General features: G+C 29.3%; 2 protein-coding genes across 2 annotated transcripts; both read left to right on the forward strand.

Moving 5' to 3' along the window:
- Window positions 1-5,015: 5,015 nt before the first annotated feature.
- LOC107027130 (pleiotropic drug resistance protein 1-like) lies at window positions 5,016-11,688 on the forward strand. Its single transcript, XM_015228304.2, has 24 exons — window positions 5,016-5,372; window positions 5,505-5,625; window positions 5,728-5,816; window positions 5,904-5,988; window positions 6,073-6,232; window positions 6,340-6,416; window positions 6,515-6,568; window positions 6,643-6,733; window positions 6,860-7,161; window positions 7,255-7,536; window positions 7,630-7,946; window positions 8,022-8,182; window positions 8,283-8,386; window positions 8,467-8,629; window positions 8,721-8,828; window positions 8,911-9,074; window positions 9,161-9,493; window positions 9,574-9,864; window positions 9,951-10,034; window positions 10,123-10,256; window positions 10,346-10,573; window positions 10,643-10,814; window positions 10,891-11,145; window positions 11,245-11,688. Exons 1-24 carry the CDS (start codon window positions 5,044-5,046, stop codon window positions 11,500-11,502), a joined length of 4,362 nt encoding a protein of 1,453 aa, XP_015083790.1. The 5' UTR covers window positions 5,016-5,043; the 3' UTR covers window positions 11,503-11,688.
- Window positions 11,689-13,937: 2,249 nt separating this feature from the next.
- Window positions 13,938-14,967, forward strand: LOC107027277. Its single transcript, XM_015228456.2, has 2 exons — window positions 13,938-14,167; window positions 14,418-14,967. The coding sequence occupies exons 1-2, from the start codon at window positions 14,061-14,063 to the stop codon at window positions 14,764-14,766; spliced, it is 456 nt and encodes a 151-aa protein (XP_015083942.1). The 5' UTR covers window positions 13,938-14,060; the 3' UTR covers window positions 14,767-14,967.
- The last annotated feature ends 8,122 nt before the right edge of the window (window positions 14,968-23,089 follow it).

Below are 23,089 nucleotides of genomic sequence, written 5' to 3' on the forward strand. Positions count from 1 at the left end.
GGGGGGGGGGGGGGATATGAAGTGGAAGAAAAAAATTGTTCTTCTCTTTTATGTCATCAAAGTCATTCAAATTATAAAACTCTTAATACCGTAAATGATCTAAAACTCACTAATCTAACAATAAGTTTAGTTTAATTAGGCATTTTGAAAACAATCACACATATTTCAAGCTTTGTTTTTGAAAAAGCAAATAATCAAGAAGTTAAAAGTGTCACTCACATCGAAAATCTAGTACAGTCCAAAGCACCAACTTTTATGTCATCAAAGTCATTCACCTTTATCAAGTGTTAATTAAAAGGAAATTATAATACTGGCGTGAATGATCAACTCACTAATTCCACAATGAAATTAATTAGGTATTTTGTAAGTAATATAATAATGCATATTTCAAGTTTTGTTTTTGAAAAAAAAGTTAATAATTTAGAAGTTAAAATGTCACTCACATAAAATATGACGAAGGAAAAATCTCTTTGCAAAATTTTTGGCCAGAATAAGATTTTATCTATGTTATTTTACCTTTTAAAACATTTTTATTCTTTTTTACTTTAATACTTTTTAACTAAAAAATAGAAAAATAAAATGAGTTTATTTTAAAACAAAAAAGATATTATAATTCTTTTAATCTTCTGATAAAATTCTGACCAAATTTTTTGGCTATTTAGCACTTTTAAAAATCATAACCAACCTTTTATTAACCAAATCGTCAAATTTTGAAATAAATTACACAGAACAAATTGCCTATACGCTCACGGTTTCATTTTAATAGTCAAGTATATAAAAATTTTGACTTAGTTAGTTAGGTCAAATCTTCAATTAATTACCAGGTTAGAAAATTATATTAAAATACCCCAACTTAGTGTTTAAATCTCATAGATTTATAGCTATAATTGCACCAAATCAAATACATTATCATAGTATGTTAAACAATTTATATTTCAATAATTCAAATTGAAATAAACTCTTTTGATCCTATCTTTCAAAAATGAACACAATTATAAAATAGGATTTGAGTTTTTCCATCCACAAAATTGTTTCTTTTTCCTTCCTTTTAGCAAACAACCTTGAGTTATGTAAATTATAATGCATTGTTCAGCACGTTTCGTCCATAAATACGAATTTCTATGCAACAAATCTGCAATAAAATATTTTAAAATGATCAGAAAATAGTTTGGTTCTTACTTAAGATTCTATCAAAAGGAATTAATTATAATATTAGTATATATTTAAGGAAAATAGATTGTGGTAATTACAACTGCATATGATATTATTAGAAATTATATTAAGTTCATTAATGACACACACCGACCCTAATGATTAATGAAATGTCATCAAATACAAAATTAGTATGACTTCCTCAAACTCCCAACTTTGTGTCCTCTAGGGCCGGTGCTCCTCTTTAATATGACTTCCTTCGAACTAAAAAAAAATGGTCGAGTTCTAATTAAATTCAAATCGTACATTTCAAAGTTCATTTTAAAATGATGTTTTCAATAAGATTCTTTTCATATTTAGAACTCAAATTTGAGACGTTTGATTAAAAATGAAACAATCACATCACTGTACTATAACTCATATTGATAAGTTCGTTGAGATCTTTACGTATCAATGAATATGTATCGATTTGGTGGATAAGTATTTCACGAGGAAATAACTTTAAGGGTGTGTTTAATATAGAGAAAAATATCTTTTTATGTTTGATTGTACAAAATGTTTGAAAAAAATTTTCTCTGGAAAAATAAATTCCTTAAAAAGAGAAAAATGAATTCCATCGAAAGACAAGTTTTATAAATGACATACTTATCTTTATAGCATTCTTCCACTCATCCAATGCCCTAGCCCCTTCCCTTATGCCAATCTCCCTCCCAGAGCAGAGTCACATGTAATTAAGAGGTGTCGATCAATATCATTCTATTGAAAAATTATTACACTTTGTAGGTAAAATTTTAATTTTTTTTAATTATGTATATATAGCATATTGTCACCCCTCGATTTCTCATGAATTTATTTATTTATATTTTGATAAGCGAAAATTTTGGTTGTAGCACTGATTTCGAGGTCCTACCCCCATCCCTCCTACACCTACAATTCTTTTGTTATATTATATATAAACTCTTGAGATAACTTTTTCTTAGCTGTAATACATAAATATCATTTAACTTGGCCTCAATTTATATCTACGTTCTCTTATAACTTTGGTGTGCACCGTGCACAAGTATTCACTCAAAACTTGAATAAAGTTGAATAAATAGACGCATTCGTCTTACATGACATGCATCTTATGTCCTATGAATATAATGAAACATAAAGACAGATGTGTCTACTTATAACTTTAAACAAGTTTAAGCTTCTACATTTGTGCACATCCAAAATTGAAGGACATATAGATGTCAGCTGAAGCTGAAATAAAAGGACAGAATTATGTATTATACTTTCTGTTTTTGCTTATCAAACACTAAAAGTAAGTTAAAAAAATTAACTTGTTTATTAAAAAAAACATTTTCCACGAAAAATAGTCTCCATCATACCAAACACATCCTTAAAAATATTACTTTTGAGCATGTCAAAACTAAACTTGAAGAAAATTCATGCCGTTATTAGTCATTACTCTATTCGACGTAATTTTCAATGAATGGAATTATCCTACCAAAATACGTTTTCTTCAAATTTGTATTGCTTGTTCAATATCGACAATTATTGTTTTGGTGCTATTTATTTTCATTCTTAATTATCGCCAAAAAACAACTACACAAATTATTTGTGTAATTTAAATATTAAAATTATACTACTCTTTAAAATCTATTATTTTAATCAAATATAAATGTATAGTCAATATTCGTTGGTGTAACATACATAGCTACTAACGTTATGATTTATCACTAATTACCCCCCTCAAAAACTAATATTGCGTTATGTTTTCCTGCTTCAGCAATATAATTGAATTTATGTCCAATGAAGTAAATGTTTTTTAGAAATTGAAGTTACACTGAACATAACTAAATTGTACGAATATAATGATACGATATAGATTTATGTCTTATAAAATTTTTTTTGCTATGAGCGCGATAAGTTAGAAGACCAACACAAAATAAGATAGTAAGTAAAAATGACCCAACTTTATAACTATCAACCTTGCCTTGTTATTCAAATAATGTAAAAGGGTCGAAATGTATTTCTTAATTAATTGAATAAAAATATCATTGATTAACAATATGGTCCAAAAATAGCAATGTAGTCAATGCTTGATCCTAAAATATCCCGTTGTTACTTTTGAGTTTTATTTTTGTTGAGGATAGTATTATACATATAACTACGGAAAAATTAAGCAGTTAGATTGAACGTACTCTCTAGACGGACTAGTAGATACAACTAGGTTACCTCATTGCGCTAACTTATTATTTTTGAGTTAAAAATGTTTTTTTCCCTAATAAACAAATGATGGTGTAAAGATTTCATATTAGTTTGAATCTCATTTAAAAAGCAAGATATATATATATATATATATATATATACATCTTAGCCTAAAATGATTTTTTATTTATTTTTAATTTTAATTTTAACTGTAATTATTGTATTTTCACCAACAAAAACTATGAGAAAAGAATCTGTCATTAAAATTTATTTTATTTTTTGTTTGCTGACCTTCAGGTGGATTTTTGATAACAAAAAAAAAAGGAAGGAAGATGCTATGCATGTGGCTTACATGGTTACATCCATTTAAATACACATATTTTAAAAGCTGTAAATCTAATATATATCAAATATATAATAATTTTTTTATTAGTTTCAACTGAAATAATTTATTTACACCATGATCTTGAAAATAAAGTACAAAACAGATCCCAACTAATCTGTAGAACCATTATATATCCAGCTCTTACCTGTGCTCTTTGTTTCCATTTTCCTCAACATGGTGTTACTAGAAAGAAAAAAAAAACAAATAGATGGAAAATAAAAAATTTGTCTTAATATGCAAATATTAAAAAAAAATCAATTTCATCTTCCTTGCCTCTCTCCTCTTAATTTTCGGTCTTTTTTCGTAATATTTTTCATAAGCATGATTCGATTTGGATGATTTTAAATTGACTTTTTTTTATCAGTAACGCAACATAATCCGGGTACATTACATTGATATGTAGGTGTCGATACTTATACGTAACAATTCTCTATGTATTCGTGCAAGTTGAATCGACACCATAATTATAAATTTATTTTTGTTTAAAAAAATGTTTTTCCCCCTTTTTTTCCTTCTAGTTTTTTGTCATTGCTTATACAGGCTTACATCATACTTACTTCATATACGACTTTATTTTACTTAGGATCTAAGACTATAGGGATTATTTCTAAGTTTTTGCAATTTATAAGGATGAGATTTAGATGTATATTTAATTATATAATAAATAAGGCTTGAAATATAAAAGCAATAAGTAAGACATGATGATCATGGGTTGTTGAGGATGCCTAATTAGTCCTAGCCAGTATCATTTACACTAACCTATGATGATTTTATTCTCTACAACTTTATTTGTTAATATTATCATTTTTAATAGTTCGAAGTCTATTGACTTAACTAATTCAAATTACATCATTAAAAACTCAGTAACAAGGCATTAAATGCTTTCTACGGAAGTTAACTCAATTTAATTACATGAACTGAAATCTCTGGTTGAGAGGGTAGAGAAAAATTTAGTACTCCATCCATGTTAGACAACTATTTTTTTATATCTCGTACCAGTAAAGATGAACGGAGGGAGTATAAAAACATTTTTACGTTATTTTGGTTCAATAATTGAGTAATGGGAGGGTGATCAATGATCATGAACCATACTATACTATTAACTATAGTATGGTCAAACAAACTTTAGCATAATGCCTTAATTTTGTTTGCATCAACACTTACGTCAAATCACTAAAATAGTATATAGAAGTTGACCTCTACACTATTTTTATTCTGTATATATAAATCACATCTCCTTTACACATATTTTCAAGAATCAAAAGTCCCTCCACTCTTTCTTTTGAATTATAGTTATATGTAAAAAGTAAATGGAGGGTGGTGGAGATATATTGAAGGTGAGTAGTGCGCGTTTGGGTAGTTCAACTGTATGGAGAAATAGTGGTGTGGATGTGTTTTCAAGGTCATCAAGAGAAGATTACGATGATGAAGAGGCGTTAAAATGGGCTGCTCTTGAGAAACTTCCAACGTATCTTCGTATAAGGAGAGGCATTCTTAGTGAAGAAGAAGGACAATATAGAGAAGTTGATATAACAAAGCTCGATTTGGTGGAAAGGAGGAATCTTTTAGAGAGACTTGTCAAGATTGCTGATGAAGATAATGAGAAGTTCTTGTTGAAGCTCAAGAAAAGGATTGATAGGTATAATAAATTTATTTAAGATGTTTTATCAGAAAGTCATTTTTTCTAGTGTTTGGTTATTGGGAAATGACTTTAGTCGTACCAAACAATGTTTGCAATATCATTTTTCTTGTGATTTTTGATATGATGCAGAGTTGGTCTGGATCTTCCTACAATTGAAGTACGATTCGAGCATTTGAATGTAGATGCAGAAGCTCGCGTTGGTAGTAGAGCTTTACCAACAATATTCAACTTCACAGTTAACATCATAGAGGTAATAATACTACATACTAGCCACCAGGACTTGTCCTGCATCATATTATTAAATTTCATGCAATATATTACACTCATTTTTTTTTAACTTTCTGTGTAAAAGGATTTCTTGAATTATCTTCACATTCTTCCGAGTAGAAAGAAACCATTACCAATCCTTCATGAGGTCAGTGGAATCATCAAGCCAGGAAGGTGAGAAAAACACTTTTGTCAAAAGGGTGATTTTTAGACAAATCAAGAAAGTCCTGTTTACTCATTCATTTCAATCTTGTTATGCAGAATGACACTGCTTTTAGGACCACCAAGTTCGGGGAAAACAACGTTGCTGTTAGGTTTGGCTGGGAAACTTGATAAAGATCTCAAAGTAAGAAACATGATTAGACATAATACAGTTTTCAGATTAGTGAGGAGTTCTGTGTTGGTAGTCGATAAATCTATTCGTTTTCAGGTTTCAGGGAGAGTTACATATAATGGGCATGGGATGGATGAGTTTGTGCCACAAAGAACATCTGCTTATATAAGCCAAAATGATCTTCATATTGGAGAAATGACAGTCAGGGAAACATTGGCATTTTCTGCTAGATGTCAAGGAGTTGGAGCCAAATATGGTCAGTGAGGTTCCCTTATTCTGGGATATTACAATGAACATGTAGCATTTCCAATCTTTTTGGGGAATCGCGTACTTTTTTTTAATTAGTTTGTTATGAATATGCAGAAATTTTGGCAGAGTTGTCTAGGAGAGAGAAGGAAGCAAATATTAAGCCAGATCCTGATGTTGATATCTTTATGAAGGTGAAGACATATTAAGCAGAAAAATTCAGATTCATGTTGCATTTCTTTTATTAAATTCTGATAAGAACTTGGTTTAACTATGGAGTTTTATTTAACAGTCAGCGTGGAATGACGGGCAGGAGGCTAATGTTGTAACAGATTATACTCTCAAGGTAAATAAAAGGGCTATGCTTATGAAACACTAGAAAACTATGCACCAATTCACTATTCTATGTATTGTTTTCAGATATTGGGACTTGACATTTGTGCTGATACCATTGTTGGAGACGAAATGATTCGAGGAATTTCTGGGGGGCAGAGAAAGAGGCTAACAACAGGTTGGGTTAAACAGACACCTTGTATGATATAAAATTGTAATGGATGTTGTAGAAACCATAAACATATATATACAAAGAGTATCGAAAAAGTTATCGTGCTAAACTTGTTGATAACTTGTAATACAGGGGAGATGATGGTTGGACCAGCAAGAGCACTTTTTATGGATGAGATATCGACTGGTTTAGACAGTTCAACGACTTATCAGATTGTCAATTCAATTAGGCAGTCAATCCACATTCTTCAAGGAACTGCTGTAATATCACTTCTGCAGCCTGCACCAGAAACTTATGACTTGTTCGATGATATTATTCTCTTATCAGATGGGCAGATTGTGTACCAAGGTCCCCGGGAGAATGTCCTTGAGTTCTTCGAGTACACAGGCTTCAAATGCCCCCAGAGGAAAGGAGTTGCTGACTTCTTACAAGAAGTAAACCCCATTGCTAATTACTCCCTCAACTCTTTCTAGTCGTGGAGCATTTCTTGTTTCTAATTATGTTCATTTGCTATGTATTAATAAAAGGTGACATCAAGGAAGGATCAAGAGCAATACTGGGCACGTCGTGATGAACCTTATAAGTTTATCACAGTGCGCGAATTTTCTGAAGCATTTCAGTCATTTCATGTTGGAAGGAAGCTTGGTGATGAGATTGCTGTTCCCTTTGATAAATCGAAGAGCCACCCTGCTGCTCTAACCACCGAGAGGTATGGTGTTAGCAAGAAAGAACTCTTGAAAGCCTGCACAGCTAGAGAATACCTTCTTATGAAGAGGAATTCGTTCGTCTATATATTCAAGATGATACAAGTAAGTAGCAAGTCAAAAGAACAAGTCAACTTTTCAAGTTCCAAAAAATGCTAGTTTAGAAGTAAAACAAACTATTTTTTATTATCTTTTCAGCTAACACTGATGGCTACTATAACAATGACACTCTTCCTACGAACTGAGATGCACAGAGATACAATGATAGATGGTGCAGTATTCTTGGGTGCACTGTATTATGCAGTTATCATGATTATGTTCAATGGGTTTTCAGAGCTTGCCCTCAGTATTATGAAGCTTCCTTCCTTTTACAAACATCGCGATCTTCTTTTCTTTCCTGCTTGGACGTATGCTTTGCCTACTTGGATCCTCAAGATTCCGATCACACTTGTAGAAGTTGCTATTTGGGTGTGTATGACTTATTACGTAATTGGATTTGAGGCAGACGTTGGAAGGTAGAAATTTGATCATTTTAACCATGGAACTTCTTGGTTCATAAAATCTCATCAAGATTATTTTTCTATTTGCAGGTTCTTCAAACAGCTATTTCTGCTCATATGTCTTAACCAGATGGCCTCAGGGCTGTTTCGATTCTTAGCTGCTCTTGGAAGGAATGTAATTGTTGCAAATACATTTGGATCATGTGCACTACTCATAGTTCTTGTAATGGGTGGATTCATTCTGTCAAGAGGTGATTGCAGAATATTTTGAAAAACCACGAGGGCAATGCTCATTTATATGTTCTTCGTCTTTTGTTTATTTCATCTAAAAGGAAGCTATTCGTTTATCAGATAATGTGAAGCAATGGCTGATATGGGGTTACTGGATTTCCCCTATGATGTATGCACAGAATGCTATAGCAGTGAACGAATTTCTAGGGAAGAGTTGGGCACATGTAAGCTAAAGCTTCTGTAGTTTTGGAAGGACAGGCCTTTAAGGTAGCATTTGAGAGTTTATTCTTGAATTTTGTTTCAGGTTCCTCCTAACTCCACGGGCACGGATACATTAGGAGTGTCATTTTTGAAATCGCGTGGAATCTTTCCAGAAGCAAGATGGTATTGGATTGGAGTAGGAGCTCTTCTTGGATATGTTTTGCTATTCAATTTCTTGTTCACAGTGGCCTTAGCTTATCTCAACCGTAAGAATCCGTCTACTACTATGCAATCTAATATCATTTCCATCTATAGGATGATCCTAACATATCAACAAGGTGGGTAATTTTGGTGCAGCATTTGGTAAACCTCAGGCAGTTCTTTCTGAAGAAACTGTGGCTGAGAGGAATGCAAGCAAAAGGGGTGAGGTTATTGAACTATCTCCGATAGGAAAGAGTTCATCAGGTACATATTCCTTCCCATTGAGCTGCAGTTTCAACTTAAGATTTTCCACCAAGTACTAATGGTATCAAGACCAAATATGCAGAAAGAGGAAACGATGTTCGGCGAAGTGCATCTTCCAGGTCCATGTCCTCAAGAGTAGGCAACATAGCTGAGGGTGATTTAAACAAGAGAAAGGGAATGATTCTTCCTTTTGAACCCCTTTCAATTACTTTTGATGATATCAGATATGCAGTAGATATGCCACAGGTACATTTAAGATTTAGTCTATGGAAATTAACTGGCCTATCTATACATGTCTGAGTTAAATTCTCAAGTCTATGTTGTGACTTCAGGAAATGAAAGCTCAAGGTTTTACCGAGGACCGACTTGAACTCTTGAAAGGGGTGAGTGGTGCTTTTAGGCCAGGAGTTTTGACAGCTCTAATGGGTGTTAGTGGAGCTGGTAAGACCACTCTTATGGATGTCTTAGCTGGTAGGAAAACCGGTGGCTACATTGAAGGAACCATCAGTATATCAGGATACCCAAAGCACCAAGCAACGTTTGCTCGGATAGCTGGATACTGTGAGCAAACTGACATTCATTCACCTCATGTTACAGTATACGAATCATTGCAGTATTCTGCTTGGCTTCGATTGCCTCGTGAAGTTGACACCGAAACTCGAAAGGTAAGTGAGTCTGGAATATGGCTAATAGGATTGCTAATAGAACTTGAAAGTGGATGTTATATTAAAATGTATTATTGCAGAGGTTCATAGAGGAGGTCATGGAACTTGTAGAGCTAAAACCTCTTAGAGAAGCACTTGTTGGATTACCTGGAGTGAATGGTCTTTCAACTGAACAACGAAAACGACTTACAGTTGCAGTTGAACTTGTTGCCAATCCTTCTATAATATTCATGGATGAGCCAACCTCTGGATTAGATGCTAGAGCAGCTGCAATAGTGATGAGAACAGTCAGAAACACTGTAGATACAGGTCGAACAGTAGTATGCACCATTCATCAGCCTAGCATTGACATATTTGACGCTTTCGATGAGGTGAGCAACAGTCCGTCTTCCATAATCTAGAAATTTAAAATAATTGTTTTAGAAAAAGTGATTCTCATTCTACTAATGAATTGCAGCTCCTACTCCTGAAACGAGGAGGCGAAGAAATATTTGTCGGCCCATTAGGACGCCATTCTTCTCACCTTATTAAGTATTTTGAGGTAAGGGAACTGTTAGGTAAAGAAACTGGAATTCCTATTATGTTGGTGCAGTGCACACAAGTAATGGTTCTGTTTCCATTTGCCTCAGGGAATCGATGGAGTTGCGAAAATCAGAGATGGTTACAATCCAGCAACATGGATGTTGGACATAACTTCAGTAGCACAAGAAGCAGCTCTTGGAATTGACTTTACTGAATTGTACAGGAACTCAGAATTGTATAGGTATGAATCATCAAGTTGAGGACAATGACATTCTATGTAAAGAATTACAAATATATATTCTTGAATTCTGAAGTGGAGCAAATATTCAGGAGAAACAAAGCTTTAATCCAGGAACTAAGTGTGCCAGCCCCAGGTTCAAAAGACCTCTACTTTGAAACCAAGTATTCTCAGTCTTTCTTCACACAATCCATGGCTTGCTTCTGGAAACAGCACTGGTCATACTGGCGAAATCCTCCTTACACAGCAGTCAGGCTCATGTTTACATTTTTCATTGCTCTCATGTTTGGAACCATATTTTGGGATCTTGGCTCCAAAAGGTAAACAGAAACATACATGAACTGTTTTTTTTTATTCACAAGTCTTAATGTTTTTGAACCCAATTTCAGGAGAAGGCAACAAGATATTTTGAATGCTATAGGTTCAATGTATGCTGCTGTCTTGTTTCTTGGTGTACAAAATGCTACGTCAGTGCAGCCAGTCGTTGCTATTGAGAGGACAGTTTTCTACAGGGAAAGAGCTGCTGGAATGTATTCAGCTCTGCCTTATGCTTTTGGACAGGTATACATCAAAACCACTCTAATGTTGACACTGACTGTTATTAGCTATGCTCATCGGATCATTCTTTTTTAAGCAGATTATGATTGAGCTGCCATACATTTTCATCCAGACAATCATATATGGTGTTATAGTTTATGCGATGATTGGATTTGAATGGACAGTTGCCAAGTTCTTTTGGTATCTGTTCTTCATGTACTTCACCTTGTTATACTTCACATTATACGGTATGATGACTGTAGCCGTTACTCCTAATCACAGCATTGCAGCCATCATTTCATCTGCATTTTATGCAGTATGGAATCTTTTCAGTGGATTCATTGTTCCAAAAACAGTAAGTATTACCTTCAACACAACATGTTTGGACTAAACTTTTCGTCAAAAAGCATGACCAACCTAACAATTTTCTCTCTTTTTTTTTGGTTTTTGACAGAGAATGCCAGTGTGGTGGAGATGGTACTTTTATATTTGCCCAATTTCATGGACATTATACGGACTAGTTGCCTCACAGTTTGGAGACTTACAAGACAAATTGGAAACAAAAGAGACAGTGGAAGAATTCATAGAGAGTTTCTTTGATTTCAAATACGATTTTGTGGGATATGTTGCAGTGATTCTTGTTGGAATATCAGTTGGCTTTCTCTTCATTTTTGCTTACTCAATCAAAGCATTTAACTTCCAGAAAAGATAGGGGTTGGTTCTGGTGATCAAGAAATGTGTATATTAATTAGGACAATAATATAATAGAATCTCAATTTTGGAATAGTAAAGTTTGTTTCAGAATAACTTGTACACATTGTTATATATATGAAAAAAGTTTTGAGTTTCTTTTGTAACACCTATCAAAACAATATATATTCTTAATTAGTTCCTTGTACACGGCTTTTCTTTTCTTTTGCATAAGCTCAACAATTAGGATGCATGATTGACACATCTTTTTTCTTTTTCCAAATGATTTTTGCCGTCCCCGACTCCCTTCGTGGGGAGTGAGGCATTAAGGGGGATTTTGTCTTTGAAACAAACGACTTTGTTCTTCTACTAAATGTTGGTCATTTATAAACCTCTTTCTTATAGTGTAACGTTAATGATATTACTGTTTTGATGTAAATTGTTGGCTTTTGGTGTCGGATACTGTAGAAGAGATTTATTTTATGTGCAGCTAATGAATATGTCATTAGAAATTAGTGTGATGTAGTCATTGTGTCTCGTGGGCGAATCCAAATCACTTCTCAAACGAGTACAATTCCAAATCAAAGCCATAGCAACGTATTTGTAATTTTTCAAAGGCCTTAATGTATCAGACTCATTGGATTTTGTGGAACATATGGTTTATTTGCCAAGGTTTTAAGTTACCTTCAAGGGGCAAATATGTCCAAACGTAAATTTGTATACTAATAAAATTAGGTTAAGAGAATTGTTACAAGAAAATTAGAAAAGTAAGTGCAATATCGTAAACCATAACAAAAAATTAAGTATCGTATAGAGTTAAATCTAAACTTAATTCAAACTTAAATATTACGACGGAAGAGTTTGATTAATATATATTACTATAATAATGCATATAAAAGTAAACATTGGCTGGTGAAAGGGAAAATTGTTAGGAACAATGAATTTAATAGTATAATAAGTGCAACAAATTAATGAAAATGATAGGCATCGTCTAATATTGGAGTTGCCTTAGAAGAAAAAACAATTTACGCAACGAATTCCTCTCCCAAATTTTTGGAGCTACACTTGCGACGGTAAATAAACGTGAGATTCTATTTTTAGAAAGATACTTAATTTTCTTTCCAATGATAGATAAACATTGTAGGACTACGTACTATTTTATATTTTCTCGTTCACAATTGTTTGGTAGAAAAATAAATATTCAAGATTAATTGTCAATCTAAACATTTAAGAAGTAATTAGTTTTTTTTCTTTCAATTCTACCCTTAATAATTACTCCATTTTGTTCAATTGAAAAGTTACGTAGACTTTTGTTATTCTTGGTATAGTATGGTTATATTAGTCAAATTACACCTTATATTAAATTGTCCTTAAGAAAAGTGCATAATCTTACCCTGACAAACAATTGTAGATGGAGAGAGTATTTTATTTGTCTCAATTTATGTAAAACATTTGAAATTTTAAAAAACAATCAAGTTTTCTTTTATCTGAATTTATATACTCTTTAAATACTTTATATCAATAATTATTATAATTTATAACGAATTTTTTTACATTGTTTTCAAATATAAAAAAATTTGATTGAATATGTCGTCAAAATTTGAATCTCAAAAGTTTAATTATGCAAAATAAAATGAGACAGAAGAAATAATAATTTTCTAGTTAAAATTTTATAAAAATGATTGAGTACTATTCAATCCCTCAAAGTTTTAGGTGTCTTGTGTAATGCGTGTAAGCAATTGGTATAGGAAGATTATAAAAAGTGTAGCTTTCTTATTTTTGTTCGTATCAACTTTAAAATCAAACACGCAATAAATTTTGGAAATAAGAATTACAAGCTGACACGCAAGAATATTTGGACTAATTGCACAAATCTTATCAATATTTTCTTTAGCTACAAAAATTATTTTGGAGTTTTAAATAATTTATTTAAGTTATTCAGTTATTGATATTTGGTTATAAACTTTAAAAAAATCATGTTTTTTATGTAATATAATTTATACTCCCCATGACGAACTTGTTCTACCACTTAGGTATTACTTTTCCTGTTCATTTTTACGTTTATAATATATATTGTGTTGACACACTCCTTAATGAATGACAGATAAAATAATAATATTACACCATCATCCATTTGAATATAATAAACTCAATGATTTGAAAAAAAATTACTCTTTTCTTTATTGTTTCTAAATGATGAAGTGCTATAATTTAAAATTTCAAAAAAGTGATATTTGTTTAATTAGAGTCACCTCAAGGATGTTTATGGAAACAATGAAACTAATAAATTTAATACTATCTCAAATTGATTGAAACAAACCAAAAGGGTCCTACACCACGTGTTAAAAAAAGAAGGGAAATTAGGCACCTTGTGAGTTAGCGTATACTGACCAATGACTCCACCAACCACTAACCCTCATTTTCAACAATAAAAGAAGTACAAAATTATAAATATCTAACTATTGAAGATAGTACCACTAACAAAAAGGAAAAACAAAATTAATACCAATTGTACTACTACTCTTTGTAGTTTCCTCTTCATTTGTTTTGAGAAAAAAAAATTCTAAAAAAGTATAGAAGATGGCTATTTCAACAAAGTTATGCCTCAATCTCTCCCCTCAACCTCCTCCTACTTCTAATTATAATAACTCAATTACCCCACCTTCGAAAAAAACTCAACTTTCTTGGCAAGTCTACTACTACTTTTTACATTTTTTTTTATCTATCATACTTTGCTTTTCATATTTGGATGTTTGTTTATGTTTAGTCGTGTGCATCATGTCCAAGTCTATTCATCTGTTTCAATTCATATGACATTATACATGTTCATTCATCTGTTTCAATTCATATGACATTATATATATATATTCAACTGTTTCACTTTATATGATTAAATTTTTTATTAATTTAAACTATTATTTTGATTTTTTTTCGCAGGCAACGAAAAGAAAAATCATGGAAAAATCAATGTGTATTAGGAATGGCATGTGTTGTAATTATTGGATTAGAATATGACAATTCAATTTTAGTTAATCAAGAAAGTACGATCGCGATCGCCGGAGACATGCAATTACAATATGTCGCCGGAAAATCAATACAAAAATGGAGTGAAAAAAGATCATGCCCACCGTGGAACGTGAACTCGTTAGAAACCATCGTGCCGGAAAACTTACCGAGGCCGGTGACTCGCCGGAGATGGGAAAACGTTGATTATAATACTACTACTCAATCTGCACCTGAAGTAAAGTTGGTGACAAAATTTAGTAAAGGATGTTTCACTATGTGAACATAGTAATTAAGTTTAATGTGTATATATAGATACGGAGTTCAACTGAATTCCCTTCGTCGATAATAGGACAAAAACATTTTTCCTCTTTTATATGAACATGTGAAGTCCATGACATAATAAAACATATAGTCTAGTTATAATTTGTATAATGTTATTTTAGGTAGCAAGTTTAAATTCTACTCTATCCGTTCAGAATTATTTGTTATGTTGCGTTTTTCGAAAGTCAATCTGATTAATTTTTAAAGTTAAATTAGATCACATTAATTCGATATTTCAAACAAAAAAATTAGATATTCTAAAACTATATAAAAAGTACTATAGATTGCAATTTTTTGCATATTAATATAATGAAAAAATATATTTTAAAATGTTAGTCAAAGTTTTTATAGTTTGACTCTAAAAATAGAAATCATGACAAACAATACTGGACGGAGAAAGTACTGTCGTGACATTTTATGAAATCGGTCACAACAGATAACTAGTTAATTAATTACTACAAATCAACAAAAATTGTGATGGAGTGATAAATATTTATTTATCCTTAATAAAAATATCTCTAATTTAGAGGTTGCCTTTGTTTGGATTTTGGAAGCCCGGGATTTTTTATAGGCTTGAAGAATTTATTTGAATTCCTTTTGGCATTAGATTATATTATTAAAATTAATTTTTACATACATATAAAATTTATGTATTCATTTTATTAAATTTCCAATTTAAGGAGTTCTTTTGCATCTTTTTTAGCATAAATTATATTATTTATATATAATTAAATTTTTATTTCTTTAATGCTTATAAAAGATTTGAATTCATTTTATTAAAAATGAAGTGTAGTAGTAGTACATGGTCGATAGTTTTTATTAGTACATGAAGTACAAGGATATGAATTAATTTATAATCAGGAGGCCCACTTTACGTGGGGTCGACATAAGCTCATAACCAAAAGCATCGAACCAATTGATTGATGAACTCTGTCACAATGATATACTTCTTCATTTTGTCGTTCAAAATTAATATATATTTCGTTATATAGTTATTTATGTATATATTTCTGTTATTATATAAATGTTTTATATATAATTTTTCGTCTCACCAAAGCAAGAAATTATTTTTTTTTTTAAAAAAACATGATCAATTTTAGGAATATATCTAATTTTTCAAATACATGAATTCAACGGTCAATTGTATATGAACCAGAAAGCTAGTTGAGTATGTTTATATTTTTTAGAAAAGTAATATGTTTTGATATATATTTAATTTTGCTAGCAGAAACTCCTTATTTTAGCATTTTTTTCCGATAGCGATAATTCTTGATTTATGATGTTAAATCATATATTTCTAGATTATGTAATTTAATTAATGATCGTATATTTAGAAATATTTTACTCGTTTACTAGAAGTATTTAATCTTCCTTAATAATTATTATGGCTAGTAATGGTAATTTCAATCCATATATGTTTAATCCTTCTATTTTAATTAGCTCATATTTAACTCAATTATTTTTAAAATAAGTAAATATATGTTAATTATTTTCACCCTGCAATGAAATTGATAATAATGGGTCTAATGCGGGTCAAATATGAATTCAATGTGGTTTAAATTTAATTTGGTTTGGAGCTGATTCAGATTGTAAGTGTATTAACTAGAGACTTGACTATCCTAAATAAATATTTAAATAAGAGAGTTGAATTTTTGGCTTAAGTAAAATCCAATATAAATAAAATATTAATAATGTAGTTAAATATTTGTCGAATAAAAAAATATTTGATAGACTAAAAATGGAAATGTCTTATATAGTAGGCATAAAGAGGGGATAAAGCACTATGAAAATAATACTAGTTAAATTTAAATAGTTGAAACTTAATGTTGTCAATATTTATGTCACTATACGAGGAAATGACTTAATGAATAATCGGAAAAAAAAAATCTTAATGAATAACATAATTTGATTAATGTGTCATCCTATCAGTTTTGACATATTCTAACCCCAAAAGAAAACGATTTGAAATATTTTTTTTTAACCTTAAAATTATCCGCAGTCGTTATAATTTTTGTTCTGTTTTTGGGAGAACACTCTGTGATAAACACTTTTGTGCGTAATGCGTAAATTCCCCTACAATGTGAAAATCAATTCTGAATCATCCGCGTGAATAACCACCTTCGAACCAACTAAGTCATCCTGAAGGATTGTTTTTGAAATATATTTATATCACAATGTGAAGCTATCTGTGAACTACAAATTTTTGGTAGCGTATAGTATTTTATTATTAAAATAAAATATTAAATGCTAATAGATATAATTTGTTTTAGAGCCTAGAGGTTACAAGATACGTTGTCAATAAAATATTAAATACATATGTTAATGGATATTATTTTCTCTTATTCACCCCACTTTTTTTTATAAAAAAATGTCTTTTATTTTAATAATTTTTTTAATTTTTTTTGACACATGTTTAAGATGACAAATGATATTTCCGTACATTCTACTTATCTATAACTAAAATCATGAAAATAAAAAAGAATAAGTATTTTCTTAAAATTTCATATCAAATCAAGATTAGATAAGCAAAATAATCATCGTAAGTGAATTAAAGAAGAAGAATTGGAGATGCAAACGATATTTAGCCATAAAAGATGTTCTAACACATGAGATTTATATATCTCAATTAGGTTTTTACCATCAACACATAAGCATCTACCTTATTTTCCTATCTAATAAATTTATTTCAACATTGACATATTGGAAAGCACCACCAATTACAAAGACGAGGGAACAATCTTCTGCTTTGCATAGTCCCAAGAGGAGATTTGACAATTTTATCTTCATTTACAACATGAAAATGCCCCTTCACTTTTGAATCTTCAAATGAAGAGTCACCAAAGTTAGAGCATACGAAAAGAACAAGGAAGAAAAAAACTATAGTCATAGCCTTCATAGTCTTCATGTTTTAATATATTTTATATTTGGTGAACATATCATATATGAGACATATATTTATAGTTGGAAGAGTTAGAACAAGGACAAACTTTTTTTTTTTAGTTATATTAAAATTGACCTAACTTGTCGTTTGACCAGAATGGTAAAAGTACATGTTCACATTGTAAATTAGTTTGTTTTTGAACATTTTTACCATTTAATTCAATTATTGAATATACTCTTCAATTATATTTCCAATGCATTGAAAATGATGGATGATATTAATTATTTATAATTTCATAGTTAAACATTAAAAATAAACCACAAAATCCACCAAATAAAAAATAAGTTTCACCACTCTTCTCTCTTGAAATTTTTAAGATATATATAAAAAAATTGTTTTACACAATTTTTTTTTTTAAAATGTAAGCATAGTAGTAAAAAACTTAATAAAAAAATAGTAAAAAATTATATCTCTTTTTTCGTTTCAAAATTCCTCCTTTACTTATTCTTTTTTTGTTTATTTATTTTTTATTTCTTATTTTTTAATGATAAAAAGAGAATTTAAAAAGTATAAAATAGGAGTAAAGTGTAGATTATCTATTAAAATTTATAATTTATAATGTAGAAAAGATAAATCATACCTAAATTTAAATATTAAAAATTATGTTTATAATATTCAAAATTAGAAATCTAAAATTGATCAGTTGGCAAAATAAGTACTCCTATCTATTTAAAGGAGTTGTTGTTATGCATCGAATTTCTAGAAAGATGTTAAATAATAAAAATATATTTGATCTTATTATATTTAGAATGTATGTGAGCGAAATATGAAGAAAACTGAAACTACAATAATGCTTATCCTATTATGTAATTGTCTTTCTATCCTCGATCATATATGAATCATATCATACGCAAATAAATACTCATTCAAATTAATTTTTTTATTTGAGTACAAGAGACGTATACAAATATTTTTTGGATAGAAATGTTGAGGTCGCTTCACTGAAAAATTATAATAATATGGAACGGATATAGAAAGTTCTTTATCATTTCAAAATAATTTTTTACAAAAAAAAAATTAAAAGAAAAACATCTTCAATAGTTCTCCGATAATAATGACAACAGATATCTGTTAAGCATGAACGGTTAAAGTTTCATAACATATATTTTTTTTTTATTAGTATTATTTGTTGTTTTATTAAAAAAAAAAGTGTTGACTTAAGTCATATGCGGTCCCCTAAAATTATCCGATAATTTATTTAGACACCTTAAATTTAACTTGTATCTATTAAATACTCTAACCTTAAGAAATTTTTACCTATTTGACATTAACTGATAAACAGTTAAAAAATAAAAATGTGTATCTTAAACACTAAAACAAAATTGATTTACCAATAAAATATTGACACGTGGTATTGTATTTAATTTTTTTAAAACCTTATTTAAATAATCATTTTAAAAAATTAAAAAAAGTTTTTTTTTAATTTACCCCCCACCTCCCTCCCTTTCCCTTCTTCTTCGATAGACCCAATTCTGATTTTCCCGGTGGAATTGGCGTCGGCACCTGCGATGGCAGCAAATCGCTCTACCTCTTTCTTCTCTTTCGTTGGCGTCGGCACCTGCGATGGCAGCAAATCGCTCTACCTCTTTCTTCTCTTTCGTTGGCGTCGGCTATACAAAATACATGCTATCCACTCAAGCTAAAGACTTATTCTCCCTCATTTTGATAGCATGAAAATCTTTTACTCCCTTCATCTTCTATCTATTAGTAACTATTTATTAGAATTGAAAAAAATAATAACAAACTTTGACCGAAAAAAATTAATTTATATTTTTTCATGTAATAAATTAAACGTTATCAAGATATTTGAGACGTAAATTAACGCAAAGTAAAAAGGGAAATAAGAGGAATGGCAGAGGGTAAGAGAAAGAGAGGTGGAGGGGGTGGGGTGGGGTTGCAGGGATGGAAAGAAGAGGACTGCTCCATTTTTCTTTTTAATTAATTATTTTTTTTCTTTTTTATTAATTCAGGTGCATAAGTTAAAAAAAAAATTAATAATTTTTGATGACTTAACGCGCTTAAAGAAAGTGAAATATACGTTTTTTGTCATGTCAGTATTTTATGTCCAATAGAAGTAATTTTTGAACAAAAAAGTGTTCAATTGGCACAAGAATAAATTGAATTGTCTAAGTGAATTATGCGAATAACTTTAGATAGTCGGAGATGACTTAAGCCAAAAATATTTGTCATAAAATGATATGTTAAAATATATTAAGTTTACATAGTTATAGTCAAATATTAATATTTTTTTTTCTCAAATTAATATTTTTTAAAACTTATTATGAATTTTAAAATTACGTAATTTTATTGTATTTATTATATAAATAAATTTAAATTACATTTTGCATAGTTTTTTTAAATATAATGTAAAATCGTTTAACAATAACAATCAAAACTTAAAACACTCTAGTTCAGTCAAAACTTAAAACACTCTAGTTCATATGTATCAACCATGGATAATAAACTAGAGAGCCAAGCATTGATATTGCAATCTTGTGCTTCTGTGTTATGCCAATTTGATGATTTGAGAATCATTACTTATATTTGTTACTAATATGAGCTCTAATTAGGTAATTGTAGTAATTATTATGTCTTAAAATATAAAGCTATGCATAAAATTAAAAATATAATTTGAAATATTTCGATAACGACAATCAAAACTCAAAACACTTTAGAATTAATAGATCTACATATTGTTGAAACTTAAAATCATATGGTTCATAAGCGATGATCCTATTTAACAATTAAAGATAGTTCTACATAATGTTGTAGTTTTTGCATATTTGCTAATTATTATGTTTTAAAAAATTAAACTACATCCTTAAATAATTAAGTGATATCCCTAGTTAACAACGAGCTAAAAGTATTCCAAAAAAAAACTAACATTTATTTTAAAAGGAAATAAATTAAGAATAATATTGACGTTAAAATTATATTCAAGAGGAAAATGTTGATATTAAATTATTTATAACTAAAATAAATATTTGAGTTATATGATGCCATTAATTTGAAGTTTTAGTGACAAATATAAAATAATGATTTACAATTTATTAAATCGATATAATAAAAAAGATAAAAAGTGATCAAACGATTTTGTTCTTTACACAAATGTTTTCAATTTATAGTATAGAATCCAATGATAAAATCAAGAATAAGAGTATGAAAGTAAAAAGAAAAATAATTTTCATAGTACACTAAATTTTTATATTACTATTTTTGCCACTTTATAATATTTTGTTTATAAGTTATTCAATATTTTCCCTATTTATTTTAGGAGAATAAAGTTACGGAAAATTTAGAATTATACTCGAAATTACAAAGGTTTTTCTGAATAATTAAATTCTTCCTTTAATGTATTTTCCCTTTATTTTAAATTAAAAGGTTAATATAATCTTTATATATTTCAAGCCAAATTTTAGCCACATTTTTCTAGCTGTTTAGCATTTATTTGTTTTTTACTTAATATGGTGCGTCACATTAATGACATCTTTAGGATAAAAAAGGCACTTCAGCTAAACAAATGGATTCATCATCTGTGACTTAATTCAATGGATTAGCCAAACAAAATTGGACCATTTATTATGTATATATTTATTAATTGGAAAATTACATAAATACTACTAGCAAATATAGTTTACAACTATATTTGCTAGTATTTATGTATACTATAAAAGCAACCTATTTCCTAGTATTTATTTATGGTATATAAAAGTAACTTATTTGTTAGTATTTATAAGAGAAACTATTTTGAATATATACTATAAAAAATTTAATTTAATTTTTATTTTTTAAAATTAAAATTTACAATCAATTTTATACCTTTTTTGGAAGGCTTATATATGTGTGAAAAATAGCCAATGAACTTCCGTTGATTTTTTTTTTTTACAAAAATCAATGACAACCCGACGAAGTTTATCAACTTTTAGCATTTTGAGTGGTGTTATTAGCAATGAACAAGAGCCTTTATCAAGTTGAAGATGAGATTATTTTTAATTCGTATTGAGTTGAATTAAAAAATTAGAAATTAAGTATTTTCGTAAATTCAGATAGTCTGAATGATATGATATACATGGTGTTATTTGATTTTGTTGAATGTTAATGAAAGAAAATTAAAGCAATTTTATCAGTTATTTATCATAATACAGAGAAAATCTCAAAATAAATAAATAATTAAGAAAATTGATATTTGTTCATTAATTTTTATTTTCTTTATTGAAAATTAATGGACACATTGATTTTCAAAAAACAAAGCTGAAATTAAAGAATATAAACAAAAATAAAGAAATCAAAAAAAATATTTTTTTAAATAGTACATAAAAATAGAGTTTAAGGGTTAAAACGGAACAATGCTAAGATAGAGTGTCAAAATTAAAAATGGGGCAAATTTAAGAGATTGCTTATGTGTTTGGTCAAACTAAGAGGATATTTATGAATCTTTTCTATATATGAGATACATTTAAAAATAAATCAATCTGAATCAATCACTTAGAAAAAAAATTAATTGAATACGAATTGAATTGGTTTTCAAATTTATGTAGGTTTGGATCTGATGGTTTCATATTGCAAGTGTATTAATTAGACGTACTATATATTCTAAAAAGTAACTATTACCATCTCATCTTATGATTTTTTGGTATATTCTGTATATATAATCATGACTTCGTGCCATATTAGAAAATAAGACGAACGAATTAAAATAAAAAAAATATATTCTTATAAAAAATAAAATAAGAATTGGAGATGCAAAAGGTGTTTAGCCATAAATCATAATATATCTTCAACACAAAAGATTATACATCTCATTTAGGTTTTTACCATAAACACATAAGCATCTGATCAATAGTTGTCCAATAAAACATGTCTAATAAATTTATTTATGAGCACATCGACATAAAGGATAGCACCACCACCAACAAACAAACAGTCTTCTATTTTGCATAGTCCCAAGAGGAAATTTGGCAATTTTATCTTCATTTACAACATCAAAATGCCTCTTCACTTTTGAATCTTCAAATGAAGAATCACCAAAGTTAGAGCATACAGAAAAAACAAGGAAGAAAATAACTATAATAATTGCTTTCATGGTCTTCATGTTTCAATATTGCTAATTAGTTTAGAGCTAGTGAATATGTTATATATGAGACACCTATTTATAGTGATAGGATGAAAGAATTGGGATTAGAATTTTTTTTTGATTAAATTAACGAAGTTGGACTATTTATTTAATTTAATTTATTAATTGGAAAATTTACATAAATACTAGCGAATAAGTTTAAAACTCAAGATCTACAACTATTTTTTAAAACTTAATCTAATATATATATATATATATATATATATA

This window comes from Solanum pennellii, chromosome 8 (genome assembly GCF_001406875.1).
Source record: "Solanum pennellii chromosome 8, SPENNV200".
NCBI lineage: Eukaryota > Viridiplantae > Streptophyta > Magnoliopsida > Solanales > Solanaceae > Solanum > Solanum pennellii.

Coding starts and splice junctions, on each gene's coding strand:
- LOC107027130 (XM_015228304.2), top strand. CDS start 5,044: ATGGAGGGTGGTGGAGATATATTGAAGGTGAGTAGTGCGCGTTTGGGT. Junction 7,162..7,254: donor TTGCTGACTTCTTACAAGAA/GTAAACCCCATT, acceptor TATTAATAAAAG/GTGACATCAAGGAAGGATCA. Junction 10,574..10,642: donor TGGGATCTTGGCTCCAAAAG/GTAAACAGAAAC, acceptor ACCCAATTTCAG/GAGAAGGCAACAAGATATTT.
- LOC107027277 (XM_015228456.2), top strand. CDS start 14,061: ATGGCTATTTCAACAAAGTTATGCCTCAATCTCTCCCCTCAACCTCCT. Junction 14,168..14,417: donor AAAAAAACTCAACTTTCTTG/GCAAGTCTACTA, acceptor TTTTTTTCGCAG/GCAACGAAAAGAAAAATCAT.